At 45.6% G+C, this 18,630-nt stretch overlaps 1 protein-coding gene across 12 annotated transcripts in view; it reads right to left on the reverse strand.

The window, feature by feature from the left end:
- Window positions 1-18,630, reverse strand: part of LOC117603309 (protein abrupt) — a 74,808-nt gene that overhangs the window by 29,663 nt on the left and 26,515 nt on the right. For 9 of the 12 annotated variants that reach the window (XM_076688077.1, XM_034322309.2, XM_034322305.2 and 6 more), the window contains 4 exons: window positions 15,831-16,067; window positions 15,538-15,747; window positions 15,292-15,457; window positions 15,093-15,146 (listed from right to left, as the gene is read on the reverse strand). In XM_076688077.1, coding sequence (XP_076544192.1) covers window positions 15,093-15,146; window positions 15,292-15,457; window positions 15,538-15,747; window positions 15,831-16,067 — 667 coding nt within the window. Of the gene's footprint in view, window positions 1-2; window positions 2,415-3,742; window positions 4,123-12,920; window positions 14,268-15,092; window positions 15,147-15,291; window positions 15,458-15,537; window positions 15,748-15,830; window positions 16,068-18,630 lie in introns of those variants that run through there. The other 3 variants (XM_034322317.2, XM_034322315.2, XM_034322314.2) reach the window with 3 other exon arrangements.

The raw sequence follows: 18,630 nt of genomic DNA on the forward strand, positions 1-18,630 counted from the left end.
AAAAGAGAAGATAAACAAAAGGCTGATGAAGATGAGTTGTTCCCGGGTGATGGTCTGCTGTCTGCGATCGGTGGGCAACGAGAAACTAGCAGAAAAAGATACGGTTTAAAGAAATGAAAGATGGAACTCAAGAGAAAATGAAGAATTATTGTTTTTAGAAAAAGGATACCTTGAAGGGTGGCGCATGAATCGAAGATGGACGTAACCACGTCGGCTTCTTTGAATACCTTTTATTGTACAAAGCATTACTTAAATAGTATATATACTTCATTTCGTGTGTTTTATGTATAATCTTACGTATGCTAGTGTCTGCTAAAATAGTGCGTATGATGCTCTATACATTGTCCGTGGCCACGAGCTGTCAATTGTGATAGCGATTCAACGAACTAACAGAATTTTGTTAAAAATAGAACAATTATTTTTCCTTTGAAATTAATATTAAAACATGGACATTGAGAATAGGGGTAGTTTTCTTGCAACCGCTCGCGCAACTAACAACTCGCGCACGCGAATATATATTCATATTTATATATATTTTTCGTATTTATTCGCAGCGTATCCTCTAGTAACTATCGTACATCGTGTGTCGTGAAACTTAACCAGTAACGGGGAATATTCTTTACCTAGGGAATACTGACGAAAACAGAAGACCGTAGAAAAATAAGGCTAGGCGTTGTTCATCGTGTGCTGGTCGATCATTAATCAACGTTCGCTCGCGTATATATACGTCTGCCATTAAATGTATTTCTCTACGCGTGTGTGTCTGTGGTGTGTGTCTGTTAAATATACGTATAATATTCGTATTGCGTCGCACATCTTCGAATAACGATTACGGAAGCATCGCGAAAGTTAGTCTCGACAATTAACGTCGTTTCAGTTTCTTCCGTTGTTTTCTTTCTCATTCCATTTAGTTTCTTTGCTTTAAACTTACAATCCTTCTTCCATATCTAAACACTTTTCTCGACTCCTGTCTATGCTCTTAAAAACTACGCTCTTTAAGGTAAGGCTGGCTTACTCAGCTTAGAGGAACATTGTTTTCTCTTGTTAAGATACGTAACCTAATCGTCAATTATCGTCAATTATCAACATCATTGTAGTCTTATAATCAACGACGACCTCTTATTTATTATTACACAATCTCTATTGGTGTGACTACGGTATTTTTTTCTTTTTCTCAGGCTCTACTAGAAATACTGCTTCGTACATTTTTTTATACAAAATCAACTCTCTCTCTTTTTTTTATCTATATAGATTTACTCTTCGTATGTATATATATATATACTCTCTCTATATTTATATAATATATATCTTTTTTCTTTCTTCTGCAATATAATCTCCCGAATATTTACAAAATGTGCGCTTCTCAGTGGGTACGTTAATTCTCAGGAAGAGAGGTGGGGGTGTTTGTGTGACGTTCTCGAGAGTAAAGCACTAACGACAATCTTCGACGTTCAGACTTGTTTGCTGGTTATACTTACAATTCAACCAGCTCCTAATTTCGCGTATTACAACCCCCCCTTCGAACGTTTGTAGACTCTGGCACGCAAGACCTTCTCGCTGCAACGCACCCTCCACCATATCCCAGAAACGATACGTCGAGTCACGTGCAATCGATAGGCGACTGATAAATTGGCGAAGAGAAAACGATTCAAAGAAAAGAAAAAAGTATAGAGAGAAAAACGTTTAGATAGAAATCTCCTTCTGCTGAACTTTGATTTCAAACCTAGAGGTATTCAAATTGAAATTATTGAAGAGTTTTAATTTTGTCAATTTCAATTTTCCAAATGTCTCGCGCTAATGAAATAAAGAGTCGAATGGTTCTAAAGGGAAGAAAAACGAAGAAAAATGAAAATTCCACGATTTCCCGCGCGAACGTGTCCAACCCTAATCCACAGAGATACCCAACTCGAGCCCATTGCCTCTTTATCAGACGTAGGTCCATCTGAGCGTCTTTATCCGATCCCATTGCACCGGATGCTTCAACCGCATGTGGTTCCTTACGCTGTTAGGGTGAGAGAAGGTTTTGGCGCAAGAGGCAACGGGACAGGTGGGCGAGTCACGAGGATAATGATGCTCCAAGTGAGCTCTCATCGTGCTGATGTCCTGCAACGTTCTACAACAAAGAGGACACCTGTAACCGTGTTGCTGATGATGATCACGTATCATCTTTTGTTGCCTGAAGTCGGCTGGACTCCGTTGATACTTGGTTGTTGTGTTGTTCGGTGTGGTAGAGGTGGTCGACGACTGGTCTTGTTGCTGTTGCTGCTGTTGATCGTCTTCCTGTAGCGCCTGATGATGATGATGGTGAGGAGGAGGAACGGATAGTGGATGATGATGACGATGCCGATGATGTTGCTGGTGATGGCTGTGGTGGTGGTGGTAAGCCGCGCCCTCTGCCTCATCGAGCCCGTGATCTGCAACCACCACCACACCAACGTTACCACCAGCCACCACCACCATAAACCCAACCCAACCCCTAATAAAAACACAGTGTACCCAAAACGTTGCCCCCTTCTAACGTTTCCCCTTGGTACAGTCTGTTTCAAATAAACTTGCTACCGAAACTCTTTTAATTAGGAAAACTTCAGAATTTAACAAATTCAGATATAATAATTATTTTCTAGAATTTTTATTGTGATTAACCCCTCGGATGGTGAACCGCGGAGACAAGGACAATTTAAATTTTATTTTCTATTATTTTTTCTTTCTAAATTTTAGGAGATTGCTAATCAAAGATTCTACGATTATTTTAAACAGACTGTACTTGAGGAGTACCTAGAGGAGGTTACATCCCCGCAAATCGTTATCCGGTTATACTGGTATCTGACGGAATCGCTAATTGCTCTCTCTCCCCGTGTTCGGATATCGTGCGCGCAATTGGCAGACAGGACTGTATGGAATTCGCGCAATCATCGCGTAAATCGAATACTGAAGGGAGATGTTCGAACGTGTCCGGACAGAATCTCACGTGCCAGATTATTACGGAAGCGGCTGTGTCTCTGTGTGGGGTAGGGTTGAACACGTTCTCCCCGGATAGTCTCTAAGGCTAAACGAGGCACACGTTGGCTCGAAGGTGGCGGAGCTGTGTAAACGTTTCGTTATTACAATAAATAAAGTACACTATATTTTTACTTAACACGCAAACGATCGATTATCGATTATTCGTGCCATGCGTTCGAAAGGTGCCTAACAAAATATCCCGACTGTTTTTCGTGTCGCATTAGATACCTGGTTGCACGATGATATCGTGACCAGGGAACATTAAGCGTGCCTGGGTCTCGGTACGTTCTAGAGTCTGAAGATTTCTCGTTTTCCCGGCTCGTTCTCGAGGCAATTGGTTCGTCTGCCATCGTTGAATAGACATAGAAAATAGGAATCTTTGCGTGAGCTCGTCGATACAAGCGGCCACGCCTCGAACGTCGCGTGAGATTATTTCAACTTTCTCTATCGACGACGTGCAAATACGAAACGGTAGCGTAACCCGGATTCCCTTAAAGATCGCTTTCGTAAAAATAACGCGTCGATATTTCAAAGAGAATAGACCGACGACGCCGAGCGATTCTTGACGTGGATGCAACAACAACGGGAACGTCAGAATTCTAAAGCGAGCCAGAATCAAACCGGGGACCGCTCTGTATCGACGAACATCCTCTAACGACTCCCAACTTCATCTGGTCGCGGATCGCGGCTTCCTGTGGTCGTTTCTCAACGACAACACGAGGGCAGACGAGGAGGACCGTACTCATGGCAACGAGGAGGACGAAGAGGGTGACTGGTGCTGCTGTTGTTGATTCGGATTGTTCAGGCTCGGTCGTTGATGTATCCCGTGAGCCTGTAGCTGATGATTGATCAGGTAATGCTTCGTCTTGCATCGTTTCCCGCACACGTTGCATTGCGGCCACGTCTCCGGCGGCGGCCAATTCGAGTGGACATTTTTCACGTGTTGCCGAAGGTTGCTCGGCGACGAGTAGCTTCTGCCGCAGTAACGACATAGAGGCCTAGCATCATCGTGTCGCAGTGCCGTGTACAGTCTCGCGAAATTCTCCACGGCTTGCGTAGTTTCGCTGGCGGCCGCGGCCACCGCCGCCATCGCGGCTTCCTCCCTCTTCGGCATCACCGATCCTACAACCAGGACGTGCCCGTCAGTTGATTCTGTCGCCTTACTCTCTTTCTCTCTCACGACATTTGTTCCCCTCTCTCTCTCTCTCTCTCTCTCTCTCTTCTTTACACATACAATCCCTTCATATATGAGCACACGTGCTAAGCCTCTCTCTCCATTGACACAAACGCCCACGCATGTAACACATGCGACCACTCATACCGACTCCTTTCCTCGATTGTCTCACTTTCTCTTTCGATCGTTCCGCACCCTCGAGCACACCAACGCACTCAATTCTCTCTCTCTCTCTTACTCCTCTCCTTCACGTGCACTCGCTGCGCTTTTCATGCACACGCACTCTCATACCTGTACACACGCACGCAGACTACTCTCGTACTCTCAGGGCATGCCCGGTTGTAGGATGTTTAGTGTGTTGTTCTTGTTGATGTTGTTCTTGTCGATGTAGCTGTGCTCGTTGCTATCGATTTTATTTAAAAAATTTACTTCGTGACGGAACGCATTGATCGCGCACTCTTTGATCTTTAGCGCTCCTGGAAATTCTCGAGCGCGTCTTTGAGGTCCGCGCCCAAGGAAACAGCGTTTCTCGTTCTTTCGTTCGCTCTCCCTCGCTCGTTCCGTCTTGAACGCGTTTCCATTTCGCGACAGGAAACTTTCCTTTCGCGTCTCCTCGACGCGAGGGTTGCGAAAATTCGGACGATATGCAAAGGTGTTAAGAGAAACGCGCGAAGAGCATCGTCGCCACCTTCGTCCTCGTGCATTTCAAGCTCTCGATGAATGAGAGAGAGAGAGAGAGAGAGAAAGAGAGAAAAGTAAAGAGAAAACAAAGAGAGAAAGTCAGATAAAAGGGAGTTCCCGACGTAAGAACGAGACAAGTGAAGCCGGAAGACAGGGTGGAGTTTGTGGAAAGGACGAGAGAGCGTACGAAGAGAGAAAGAGAGACAGCCAGACAGAGAGAGTGAGCGAACTACGTAAGAACCCTCGTATTGATCCACCCTCTACGCCTCGTTACGACTATCTTTCCTACGAATCTCTAAGCAAAAGGCCTCTCCCACTTTCGTGCACGTCTCATTACGTAAAAGGGGAAGAGGATGTGCAGGCACGGCGTGACAGGTACCCGCCTTCGAAATCGTCTTCCATAAGCGAGCCACCCCTCTAATCTTCCTCCCACCTACCCCCATAGATTTTGTTCGAAGGAAAGCAGGGATGATTGGACGCCACGATCGCTCACTCGCGGACCATATTAATTTACGACCTGATATCGTCGTCGTTCTTCACGTGATTCGACAAAGAGGATCGATTTTTCTTCAACATTGGAATGGGGAATTTCGCGCGGGAAATCGTTTGTTTCAACTTCGAACCCTTTTCCCGGCTTGGCGAATGGATAATAAAAGGGACCCGAAATGTTTCAGGAGACTCGAGACACGATTGTCCGAATCGTTTTTCCTCGTAAAGCAAACGTTAACTCCTCTGACTCGACCAACAGAAATTTTGTTACATTTCAATTATTATAGCTTCCAAGATATTTAAATCATTGCCAGAATAGATTACGTAAATGAAAATGTACGAAAATTTGTGTCGAGTCCGAGGGGTTAAAGGGTACGTTTCAATTTTGTTCCAGGAGAAAATATCAAACGCGGTTGTATTTAGGGGTGGAAGAATAGCAGAAAATCGAATAACTCGGGAGGAATTTCTTCTCTGTCAGATGGAATCACGTAAGACAGTCGGCTGAGTAATTGTAGTAGCCAGTTCGATCGATTAGGGTGGGAAGTGTACGTGCGCGTTTGATTACAACGAACCTCGAAGTCGATCGGTCGGAAGAGAGTGATAGAATGTCGGGAAAGGGATGGGAAAAGCGTCCAGCACGGAAGAGAAAATACACCATTAGAGGATGGGAATGGAACATTGATAGCGTGACAAAAGGATCGAAAAACGGTGGTACATTTAACCCTGAAACACAAGATGTGTCCAAACCGAAGCGTCCAATTTATCAACACAAAATTTAGGACCTTTTCTCTTAAAATTACTAAAATATCGTTCTTAGAACCGGACGCTTCGTTTCAGAAATACCTCGTACAGATTCGAAAAGGAAAGTAAGCAACATCAAAACGTTTGAATTCGGGAAAACGGAAACAGGGGGAGGAACGAATGGACGACAACGATCTACTTTGAAACAGAGCCAGGTACAAAGTTGGGTGAAAAGTGGGAAGCGTGAGAGGCGCGGTTGGCGGTCTGGTTCGAATTAAAACGGGGACAAAAACACGAAATGAGTGAGTTATGAAATGGATGCAGAAAATGGAACGAGGAGGAAGGAAGGAATAAAGGAATGCTGTTGACGAGGAAGAAGAAATTCAGAAGTAAGGGATGATTGCGCCGGTCCATTAGCGGCGTCTCTCCGACGAATTGCGGCGCATTAACGAGGGCCTGCTTCTCAAGAAGCAGTCAGCACGCTGATTGGCTGAAAGGAAGCCGAAGATCGATGTCTTCGGGGTTTTCGGTAAACTTCTTCGTTGTCTGTTTCCTTTTACGAAAAGGAATTCCTCGACGAGAAAATTCGTAACGAAAAACGATCGTTGGAATCAATTTATCGACGACGATCGAATTCGAATCCCAGCCATCGACCCTCTGGGGATCTAATTAGAACAACGTGTCGAGGGGTATGTTCTTTCAATCCTTTAACATTCACGTCAGATCGTCCAATTTGTTTAAACACGCGACACTCGAGGACACAGTTATAAGCATTGATATAATTTCTCTATACTATAGAGAATGGGAATAATTACCCACGGTTGTAGGGTTAATAGCCCGAATTTTACATAGTTAAAAGGTAGATTGCCTCTACCTCTAATACTTTCAAACTCACGAGAACTCATTAAAACCGACCAAAAAAAGAAAAGAAAAAAATTGTTCATCCCAGGGTTGAAAACTTTCATATTTCTTTGGGAAGTCGAGCAATTTCGAAGCGATCAATAACACCCTCCCGCCACTTTTATCTATCGTGAGCCCTCCTCGAGTTTCTTCGAGCGGTTATTCCCGTCGGAAGGAACACCTGGTTTCCGGTACCAAGTTTCTTAACGATCGGTTACATCGAACGCGCTTGGCACGGCTTAGGTTTATGACAGGCTGATGTATGGGGCCTCGACGAGGGATGGGGGAGGGGTGCGTTTCGAACGGGGAGAAAAGTTTAATTTAGGTAGCCCGCGTTGTTGCCCGCCAACTCCTGGCCCTTCTCTCAACGTTCGCTTCCACGTCGCCCTTCGCCGATGTTGGGCCAAATTTTTACGAGCCTCATCGTGGAAACTCGCGGGCTACGAAGGATGAAAGGGGAGAAAAAATTGCACAAGCAGGGTAAATAACGTTCGTCTTCCCGTTCGTGATTTTGAATATTTAAAAAGCGCCTATAATTGCCTGAACTTTCTCTGCTTGTTTTAACTCGGAACATAATGTTTACACGTAACCCTGCATTCATTAGCAGAAATTCTGATTAATCCCACGTGAAAACCCGTCGAAAAAAAGACACCCTTCTGTCCCTAGACGACGAAGAAATCTGTCGATCGCTGGTAGCAATCCACTCCAATAACCATTCGAAAATCTCCTTTTTCCCTCAAATTGAAAAACCGTGTCTGCCGCGAGGCGTAACGCGTACGAAGCGTGATACACGCTCGCGTGTCGAGCGGCAAGGATTCTAAAGCCCTCTAAGGCACATTAGCGCGGAACTAAAGGGGGGAGGGGGGGTGGAGTGTCTCGAGCGTAGTTCAAACGGCTTTGGACAGCGGATGGTGCGAGTGGATGTTTTGGGCGATCGTAGGAACCCTGAAGAAGTTGAGGGTGGTTGGCGGTGACGGTGGCGTCAGTGACGGCGTCAGTGGGGGTGGCGGTGGTTGAGTGTGGCAAGGGTGGGTGCCGGGGGCAAGTGAGGGCAGATCAATGCGGACATGTGCGGGAAATTGCACAGGGATCGATCCCAGGACCCTCGGGGGAAGCGCGGCCTCTCTCCCTTTCTTTCCGTCTTTCTCTCACACCCTTTTCTCTCTTTCTCTCTCTCTCGCTGCTGTCTCTCTCACGTCACCCCTCCTCCCACTGGTGCCCTCGTAACCGTGTCTCACCTCCTCACAACTCGTCTGTCCCTCTTTCCACCGCTTCGTGAAACGTTCGATGGCTTTTGCGCGTCGCTTACCCCTTACACCAAACCCTGACGACGACTTCACCGATAACGCGGACACGTTCTTTTTCTCTTTTCCTTTTTCGTTGGTACTTTTAGGGGACATTTGTTGCGTCGCTGCGAGAGAAAAATTCTCGGAAAAACGGCGCGTCTTCGGCTTGAACGATCACGTTCGTAGAAAATTTGTGTCTCTCAGGGGGAAACAGATTTCGGTAATTGAACCAAGGTCGAATTTCATGGATTTGAATCGTCTTGATATATTATAGAGGCCAATTTTCTGCGATTATTCGTCGAAATGAAAAAACAACTGAAACTGTTCAGCTTGAAAACGTCTAAGAAATGTCCTCCCAGCGGGAATTCCGAGGGAAAACGAACGAAGAAAATTGACAAAAGGTCGGCGTTAGGCTTCAATCCTGCGACGAAACAAGAATGAAGGAAAAACGGTCGGTCACCTTCGGTGAAATTGATGAGAAGTTGTTGCAAGGAGGTAAGATGGAAAGAACCTTGGGATCTCGGAGGATCCACGCGGTGCCGAAAATTCGTGACAATGTCGGCGGCAAACACGCCTAACGGGATCTTCATGAAAAATGCAATCCTCGGAGACGGGGCGAAGGAAACCCCGTCGACAAGACATCGTGGAAAATAGAAAAACAGGGACAAAGGAGTGCCTCGAAATAAATATTCCGCCGGGATAAAATATCTATTCTGGCTTCCGCCACCCCCCAGTGCTCTCACCACCCCGTCCCGCCTCACCTCGTCCTCTCCGTTTTAATTTCAAACTCTATTTTAATTTCAAATACGTCGTCCGCCGGAGAGACGGTTTTAAAATTGAAGCCGCGCGAGGTTTTAATAAAAAGCCTGCGGGTCCGGTCGTGCTTCAATTCAGAAACTACAACAGGAACGAACATTTAGCGCGGCAATAACGAAACTCTGTAATCCCCCTCGCCCTCTCTAATCCCTCTGGCGAACGTGAGAACCGAAAATAACCCCGTCGAGGGACCAAAACTCGACCGTGTTCCAATGGAAAGGTTAAAAGCTTTCCAACGAACGGCGTACAATCGGAAAGAAACGAAGAAAGCGCTAGAACTTGCCCATTTCCTGATACCGGCCACTCGTTAGAATTCAATCAAACTTGCAAAGCTTTCTAGCCAGCAGCTTCACTCGGGTACTAACTCGAGATTTACGGTTAAGTAAACAACAAGCTCGATAGATAGAGGGCTAGGTAGAAGGATTTCGGGACGATAACGACGAAGAAAACCCCAACATTTTCCTGGTACACCTTGGTGCAACGCCGACTTCTCTTTGAGAAGGACAGGCAGTTGGACGTTCCTTAAATAAGAGAAGTCTACACTCCGTTCAAGTGTACTTGTAGTTTAACGAAGGAACGGAAGAGCTATGTGGCGAAGAAAATTACCGACAAGGAAGAAATCGAGAGGCGAGAGACGGTTGTGAAAGGAAGAAAGAGCAGCGTGGAAAATCAATGTGGTCAGAGAAGAAGATAGGGATGAGAGATGGGTAGGAGAGAAAGAGACGGATGGTAGCCGAAGACGGGGTGCCTTTATGTCGGGTCACGTCTTTAATATACCTCGCGTGGGCGGTGGTGGCTGCGGCAGCTTAATCAATCTTCCTGGTAAAGTGTGCTGCACCACCCCATCCGTAGCTGCCGCTGCAACCGTGAAACCCAATCTTGTTCTATCGTTCGTCTCTACGTTCGACGCGGAACAATCGATACGCTCCAGGCATTCGAAACGAGCATTCGCGATGCCTATACAAGCGGGTCAGCAGCGAGAAACTGAAACTTCCAGCCCGTCTTCCAGCCTCTGTCTCCGGGATACCGAGTTGAAAAACGATCCTCGTTAATTAGAGAGCGATTTAATTAAGCCGCACTCGCACCGGAAGGCTTTAGTTTCTTTAATTAACTTCGCGAACGATCATCACGACTCTGGCTATCTTTCGTTTGTTATGAAATCTTGCCGGGATAAGAAACGAGTTTCCGTTTTCTTCGTTCCTTCTTTTTTTTCATCCTAGTCATTTCCTTTCTCGCCTGGATAGTACGAACGAATCGATACGATGAGACTTAAGAAAGAAAGAACGCGTTCGTGGAGCGATACCGAGCGTACACGAGCGGAATAACAAAGTTCAGATACGAGGCGCCATGTGACACGCACGCTCCAGCTGCGCTCGTCCCGTCATTTTTCTCGATGGCACGCGAAAACTTTTGCAATTTCGAGGAGAAACGCGCCGGCTATGGGACGCCTAACTCGTGGAAAATTGTACACCTTATGGCCGGGAGAGCATTTATGATTCTCTAAGTCGTTTTTATAACTCCTTTTTAAGTTCACGAGGAGAGAAATCGAAATTATAGAAGACACTTATCATTATGAATGATTTTTGCGAACACGTCAAAAAAAAGACAGGTAGTTTTGCAATCTAAGGGGATCCGGACGACTAATACGATAGATTCCGAAAAGGAATTGCAATTGTCATTTGTCCGGACGACGCAATATACGGTGAACCCTTCGGGTCGAGCAACCCCTCTTGTTGGCTGGTCGCGCACACGCGCGCGCGACCAGCACGTGCATGCCACGAGGGTGAAAGCGAAGAAAAAGAGGATTCCAGAACATTAAGTAGACAAGAAACGAGAAGGATGGTGAAATCGGGATAAGGTGGACCGTGGGTGGGCCGAAAAAGAAAAAAATAGCGAAGACAAAAAAATACGCTACGTTGGGGTAGAAGAGGGAATCGAGCGGACAAACATTTGAACTCGACGACGTACGGTTCGGATCCGGGTTCGGTCTGCTTATCGCACGAAATCCCATTTTTATTCTTTCACCCGGTCCTTTTCCTGCTTTCTACCAGCAGCCATCTTCCTTCTCCCACCCCCTCGAAACCTTCGATGTATCTGATCGCTGCCACCCAAGTAGGCCACAATATCCTATATTCCATCTCATTTCCTGTTCCTCCTCGTCCTTGTTTTTGCTTCTCGAGACAGATTACGTTTTTGTCCCGGCAAACTTTTCATTTTCCATCCCTCGTTTTTTTTTTTTTTTGATCGAAGAAAGTTTTTTTCGTAAATTACATACGCGGAGGATATTGCGTACACAAGCAGAAATGTTAGCAAAGAGCACGCTATTGTTATCAGGGAAACTCGTCAGGGTGATAAGAATCGAGTCGGGAGCGAAACGAACGGCAAAGTTATCCGGATCGAATCCGGGTGATAGATCACTCTAATCTGGAGGGGTGAAGCGAATCGAGAGCCGATCTTACGAATGTAAGCTGGCATTTCCGATTGGATGACTAATGATAAGGCAGCGAATAACGAAGACATACTGCATTTAAAAATTAAGATTTAAAATCCAAAGTAAAAATAAAAGAAGTATATAAACCACTTCTTTTCCCTTGCTCCTCGAAAACCGGAGCGGTTTCTTGCAAGAGCCTTTGGGGAGGCAGCTTTCAAAGACGATGCAGTTTCATGCGGTTGTCTTGAAATAAGAAGACGAAGAAACCGACCAGCAGGGTGAAGGTAAAAACCGAAGAGAAAGAAAGACGAAGAAGGGTTAGAAGGGGCAGAGAGGGTGTGACTGGAACAAATGCGAGTATCCACCTCCATTACGTTGGAACTGCGAACGTCAGGGTTGGGTAACACGGACAGGAGATGGAAGAGATTCGTGGAAATACCGTGGAATTGGATAAACCGGCGGGGTTTGTTTTGTCAGGGGTTCGCAATGAGGGTGATAGGCTGATCGTGAGCTAGCATCGCGTGGCTCGTGCTCGTAGGGATGGGTATCGCGTGTTTCGTGCAACTTTCTTTCTTTTCACCCTTGAAAAACGTGAATCTACCGGCTCGAGACCGACACACACCCCATTAGCGATGGACACTAGATCCACGGACGATTCATCGTATCTTTTCTATTCTCGAAGCGTATAAGTTTAATTTGAAACTTTAGTTCCAGCGAATTTCTATTAAGATCTATTCGTCTTTGGAATAAATCAATTTGAAGCACAAGAAACCTATATAACCGGCAGCAAGGAGGCTGGAAACTATCTTTGAGAAGGGGGGTGTTGTTCATCAAACTCTATCCAGAAGACGAGTCGAATTGTGCGGAATACGTGGAGAACGAACTAAAGAGGGTGAAGGCAGAGGGTGGAAGAGTAAGGTGAAGTTGGAGAGGAAGGAGCGGGCGGCACTAGGTGCTGTTTGTTGAATCCTCGAGATCAATACAAGCCAGTCTATCTCTTTCTGCCTCGTAATTCCCTGAGCCTAAATGTGCGCGGGCATTCGACGTGTGTACGTGTGTGTTTTCACGTGTGCACGGAAAGTACACCTTCTCTCACACACGTACACACGCGGTGCGATGCAGCGAAATGTGGTTCGTCAAGACGGAAAAGCGACAGAGAGCAAATGGAACGCGCACGTTGCATTGCTAGCTACTCGTTTTAGCCAGGCGTGTCAATATTTTAAAAGCTGCCTACAGAGATGTACGAAGCGAGAATATTGTGTCCCAAATCGTGGAATTTAGCTTGTTTGAAAATAATTCCTTCGCTCTAATTTACGAACGAACGAAACGATTCCGCTGAAAGTTTAATCGGTTAAGTATTTTTTACCGCGGAGACCTGGTTTTCCTTTTGCACCCTCGAATAAAAAAAAAAAAAAAAAAAAAAAAAAGAAATAAGGTGGTGAATAGAGTTTTAGCTGAACCACTTTCTATCTTCTTATTCTACACTATTTTTACGCCGATAAGAATTCTCTGCGAGAGAACTTCAAGAAGTCTCTGTTGGCCAATCGCGAGAGCTTACTTATCGCAGCCCCCAAAGGATTGGCTGCGCACTGCGGTACAATACGAAAATAGGTCGGCCAATCCTCGTATCAGCACCCTCCTTTCACCCTCCTCTGCCTAGTATTATCGCCACCTCTCTCCTCTTATCCTTAACTATCAAGAGAACTCCGAAGTAGAGACGAACGAACAAATTCAAACTATCTATCTATCGAATGTTCGTAAATACTTCCCTATACAATTTTACAACTTATCAACAATTGCTACGAAGATTATTGCGAGGTCTTATAATAGTCGTCTTCCTGTCGACAATCCGGAAGTTCAGACTCGGTTTTCTCAAATACTGATGTTCACTTTCGTCGACTTTGTCTTTTCCACCCCCCTTCGGATCAGGGTGAAATCACGTTTTTCTCATCGATTTTCGTTCGTAAATAAATACACAAGTCACGTGCACACGATCATCCCTTCGTTCTTGTATCATCGCGTGTGTCGTATTACTGTTGCGATTGCTGACTGCCAGATATCTGCGAGCCAGGCGGCACGGATTGTTGCTGTTGTATCTGAGTCTGCATCTGGTACAATGGATAACTCTTTCGTTTTCTGATTCCGTGCATCGACAACAGATGTATCTGAAGGTATTGCTTCGTTTTGAATTGCTTGCTACACACGTGACACGACACGTACTCGGTCTGAACCGTGTGAACGTTCACGATGTGTTGCTTCAGGTTCGAATTGTTCGAATAAATTTTACCGCACTCCGGACACTTCGGTTTACCAGACTGGTTCATGGTGTCCGTCTGATGAGGGTGTTGATGCTGTTGATAGCGACGCGACGTTTGCTGATGGAACAACGCGATGCTCTCTTGAATTTTGCTCTTCGTCGTGGCGCTCTGTTGCTGTTGCTGTTGTTGCAAACTTTGCAGATTGTTCTGCAGTTTCTGATGCATCATCGTCAGCTGCTCGGTATTCAAGCTGTTCAGGGAGTTCAGTGAGTTCAAGGCATTGAGGGCGTGTTGCTGCGACGCTTGGCTGGTGGCGTGGAGGTGATGATGATGATGCTGCTGGAGGAGGGACGACAGATCCTGACCTTTCGAGTTGTGAACTCCGCTCTGGTAAGTTCCAGATCCAGCGAGATCGTTCCCCGTGGAGGACGTGGCCGGCAACCAACCGGAACTCGAGCTTGAACCGTCTCCTCCAGAGGGCTGCCATCGCCCTGGAACCACCAGCCAATGTCAGTCCTCAGCCAACCTCGTACCGATCCCTTAAACACTATTCAATTTTTTTTCTTTCGTCCTCCCACAGCCCTTCGTTTTCATTTTCATTTACTTCCGTTTTTCATATTCTAGTCCGAGCAACACACGTTGTTCCGTTCCCACCCCTGATTGCGTGTATCGTTTCTCCCCAAATATCTATGCGATCGAATCGATGAATATTTATATTTCATTTTATTATATTCACTTTTTTTTTTTTTAAATCTTTATCTCAAGATTTTTTTTTCTTGTCCTTTTTCTTGTCTCTGTCCTTCTTCATTGCCATTTCCGTACCTCCACCCTCTTTCTCTTTCTCTTTCTTTCTCTTTCATATCTTTTTTTCCGTAAACAGTTTTAACAGTCGATTGAATTCGCACCATATCAACCGATCGAGCGACCAATTAGTACGTGTTTAGCCTCGTTAAAGGAAATCAAGTGAAACGGCGAAGCTTGGCACTCGCATGGCAACCCTAACGATCTGTTTTAGCGACAGCAGCCTGGCTTATGCCGAGGAAGATCGATATATTTATTCCGGGAAACGAACTCGAAGAGCCGTCGGAGACGCGGCTCTTGCTCGCTATGTTACCTTATTTTATTTCATTCCTTTTTTCCTTTTCATAGGGGGTAGTTGGGCAAGGGAATGCAGGGTTGTGAGAGGTACGAGAGTTCCATGCATTCAACGCAACAACGAGAGACCAGAGTCTTGAGGGAACGACGGGAGGATACTAAGTTTGGGCTATCGGAATCGTAATAAACTGTGAAATCGAATTGTTGCATTGATCACTTACCGAAATTCGGATCCTGATTCGCCGCATGGATTCCGGACGGGCCTGGTATCAGTCCTGTAATTATCAATCACAATCGTAACGTTATTATCGAACAATGAATTCTCCATTAAACGTGTTGAACAACGCAAAAGTCATCAAACATGAATATAAATTTACGATGAATTATTAAAAAGAATTCATCAGATTCAAAATGAATTACCTGGTATTCCCAAAAAAGTCGAAGTAAACGAGTTACGATGATGCTCCATTGAGTCATTCGGGATGTCGCTTGGTTCGGTTTTCACAGAATTCAGGATACTGTCGTTGTTCGACATCTCCTCCTCGTTATCCGACATCGAATTCGAATCCTCGCCGGTAGACTGTGCCTAGGATCACCAAAGATTCCTTTTCGTTATCACCTAATCCTACGGGACACTTCCGAAAACGATGAATCAATCAATTTTACCTGTACATTGTTGGTGGAGGCTGTGTGTATCGTGGGTCCTCCTTCCAGAGCCTGGCCCAACAGCGACTCCTGTAGGTCTGACGACTTTTGTTCGACATGATTGCCCAGGGGTGGACTGTAACTTCTGGGTCTCTTCTCCGGTGGTGGGCTCAAACCACCCTCGTTTAAGTCTCCTCTGCCGTTATCTTGCCAAGGATTGCGCGGCGTCGCCTGTAATGACAAACCAAACGGATCTATATTATCAATCTTGTATCAATTAAGGATTTGAAATAAAGATCTAGGGGTGGACTTACCGGTGCGCTACCATTATTGCCAGCCGACGATGGCGGTGGCGGAATCTTGGCCGTGGCAGCTCCGCTGTTCACGTCAGCTAATCCTCGAACCTGCAGCATCTGCGCCGTCTTCAGGAACGCGGCCAGCTGCTCTTGACCCACGTGAACCTCGCCGTGGTACATGAAACGCAGCAACGACTCCATGTCAGACGAGGCAACGTCCCTCAGGATCACGATCGGGTGCTGGCATGGATTCGCCTGAAAGGAAAAGAGCAGAAAACAAGCGTTGATTCGGTCTGTCTGCATCGAAGGAAATTAATTCGAGATCCTGCCTTTCCAGGCTGCGTTGATTATGATCGATGCCGGCCGAACGAATCTCGTTCATGTAAATCAGTTAATCCTATTTATCAGACCGTTCAGCCTGACCAGATCTGGCCAATTGATTTACAACGACGATTTACCACCGCGACACGTATAACGAGCCGCGTTTAATCCACGTCGTCGATATCTTGCGCGGGCTTTTAAGGACTCACGGACCACTCTCTGTGCCTCTTCTTCTCTTTCTCCCGTTTAATTATTTTTCTTTCCGAACCTACAAATTGACTACTCGTAGTAACGCGTTACAAGCGTTGTAGATCGTCTCGTTGGAAGATGAAAATTTACATGGACATACGTATCGCTTACTTGTTTGCTACGCGATTTCTCGTCTACATAGAGTAATATACATATTACTGCTTGTCGTTATCGCTATGAATATTAATTACAATTCATAACCGACTTTCGAAACGAACGCGATAGGTAATTCCGAGAGAATGCAAGCGTGCTACCAGTGTCCCTGATGAAAATACGAAAGCATCAAGAGTGGACACGATCGAAATCTCGACGAGAATACCTGCGTAAACAGGTCCCTCAAGGCAATGTTCTTGAATCGAGCATACGCTAAAACACGGAAGCCACGGAATATTTATTATACCCCGAGACCACTATCGACTTGTTCGCACCGTTATAATCGTTCTCGGTTTTGTAACATCGGCTGGCGGTATTGACCGGTTGAAATTCGACGCCATCGATCGAGTTGAAACTGTTTTATTTTTTCAATTTCGTGAAAGTAGTTGCTACCAGCGATGTAACACGATAGGTGTGAAAATTTGTCGTTACAAAAGTGTTTTTCACGCGGCCGATCATTTTGCCAAACACCGAGATATAGTGTAACGACGGCGAAATGTTTCATAAAAATATGTTTCAAGATAATAATTGCGATGGGGTTTTCGTAAACACCGGCGAAGCAATTATTTCGCGAAACGATCAGGCGCCCGAAGAATTATGATAAACCACGCTCGATTGAAATTCTTATTTTAGCAACTTTCTGAATGGGATTACGACGCAACCATGGCGCGTAAACATCGTAAGTGGCCGAGCGTGGCGTCCATTATGAACCCCGACGACGGCTTCTCACGAGCTGAAACGGCGTCGTCGGTTCGATCGGTGTAACCCGGTGTAATTGAAATGATCACGGTAGCTAAAGGTATATCCGTGCACGGTTCTTTGCAAGCGGATACAAAAGAGACGCGACGACGAACGGCGAGGGGCGATGGAAAGAGGCGAGAAGAGAAAAGGGAACGAAGAGAACTCCGCTATGGACTCCTTTATCGCATTAACCAATTTAATTAACAACTTTGAGACGGACTCCCTCCCCACTAATTAGACCTAACGCGATTAAAACGGGTCAATAATTAATTGTATGGACGCTCCTGCGTTGTAGACACCGGACTCTGTCCGTTCAGTAAAAATTTCTAACGAGAATTATCTATCATTCGTTTTTATTCTGATTCTATTTTTTTTTTTTCTTTTTCTTTCATGGATCTTGAATATATTGTAGGTAAGTCTTGCTAGGAAGAGAAACGCAATTTCGAAATTGAATCGAAGGTAATTAGACACGTCGATGCCGTACACGTAATAATACGCGCGCTACGTGCCGCCTCGAGCCGGGAATTATATTTCGCGTACGCATTCCGTCAACAACCAGGGAAAAGTACGTATCCAACCCGTTGCTGGATGATTAAAGCGTATCCTCGGCCAAGTACAACGTTGTTCAGCCGTTAGCTGTGTTATTTTTATCCGAGCATCGAGATTTGCTGTGAAATGAAAATTGCGATTCCGGAATGAAACTTTCATCCTCGATTCTCTTATTAACACCGGTGGATCTGGAATGATCTGTGCAAATTTTGCAAGTTTTTTGGTAAAAACATACCATCGCACTTGTAATTATTTTAAGTGTCTGTATTACCGTAAATGGTCATTATTTTATTCTCGTTAAAAACGCATCAAGCCCCATCGGGCTGGCATATCGGAAGTGACGATATGAAAACAGGTCGCGAGTAAGCAATTGGTTCTATCTCAGGTACACATTCCTCGCTATCTAGTTTATTCCTTCCAGTTCACCTTCATTGTCCCCCACGTTCTCCTCTATTTCCATTAATCAATTATCGAACGGAGCCGGATCACGAGCAAGAAAACGCGAAACATCCAAACCCTTGCACGTTCTCCAAGCACAGCCTCTTTAATCGATCGAAACGATCTTCCTGCATTACTTACGGTTTTTAGAAAGCGGGGCGCTCTGGATTCCAGCGTGATCGTTTACAGGTGGCTAGAAAATTATGGCCGGCAAACGGTGATACACGAGAGAGGTTTAAACTGGCCGTTGCTCACGGCGAATCATTCGTAGAAAATCCGTGTTTGCCCGCGCGAGAGCGTGACTACAAAGCGTCGTAATAAAGTGGGCGAGAGGTTTCCCACGTTTCGCGGTATCTACCATCGCGCG

The sequence above is a fragment of the Osmia lignaria genome, chromosome 4 (genome assembly GCF_051020975.1).
Source record: "Osmia lignaria lignaria isolate PbOS001 chromosome 4, iyOsmLign1, whole genome shotgun sequence".
NCBI classification, from domain to species: Eukaryota; Metazoa; Arthropoda; class Insecta; order Hymenoptera; family Megachilidae; genus Osmia; species Osmia lignaria.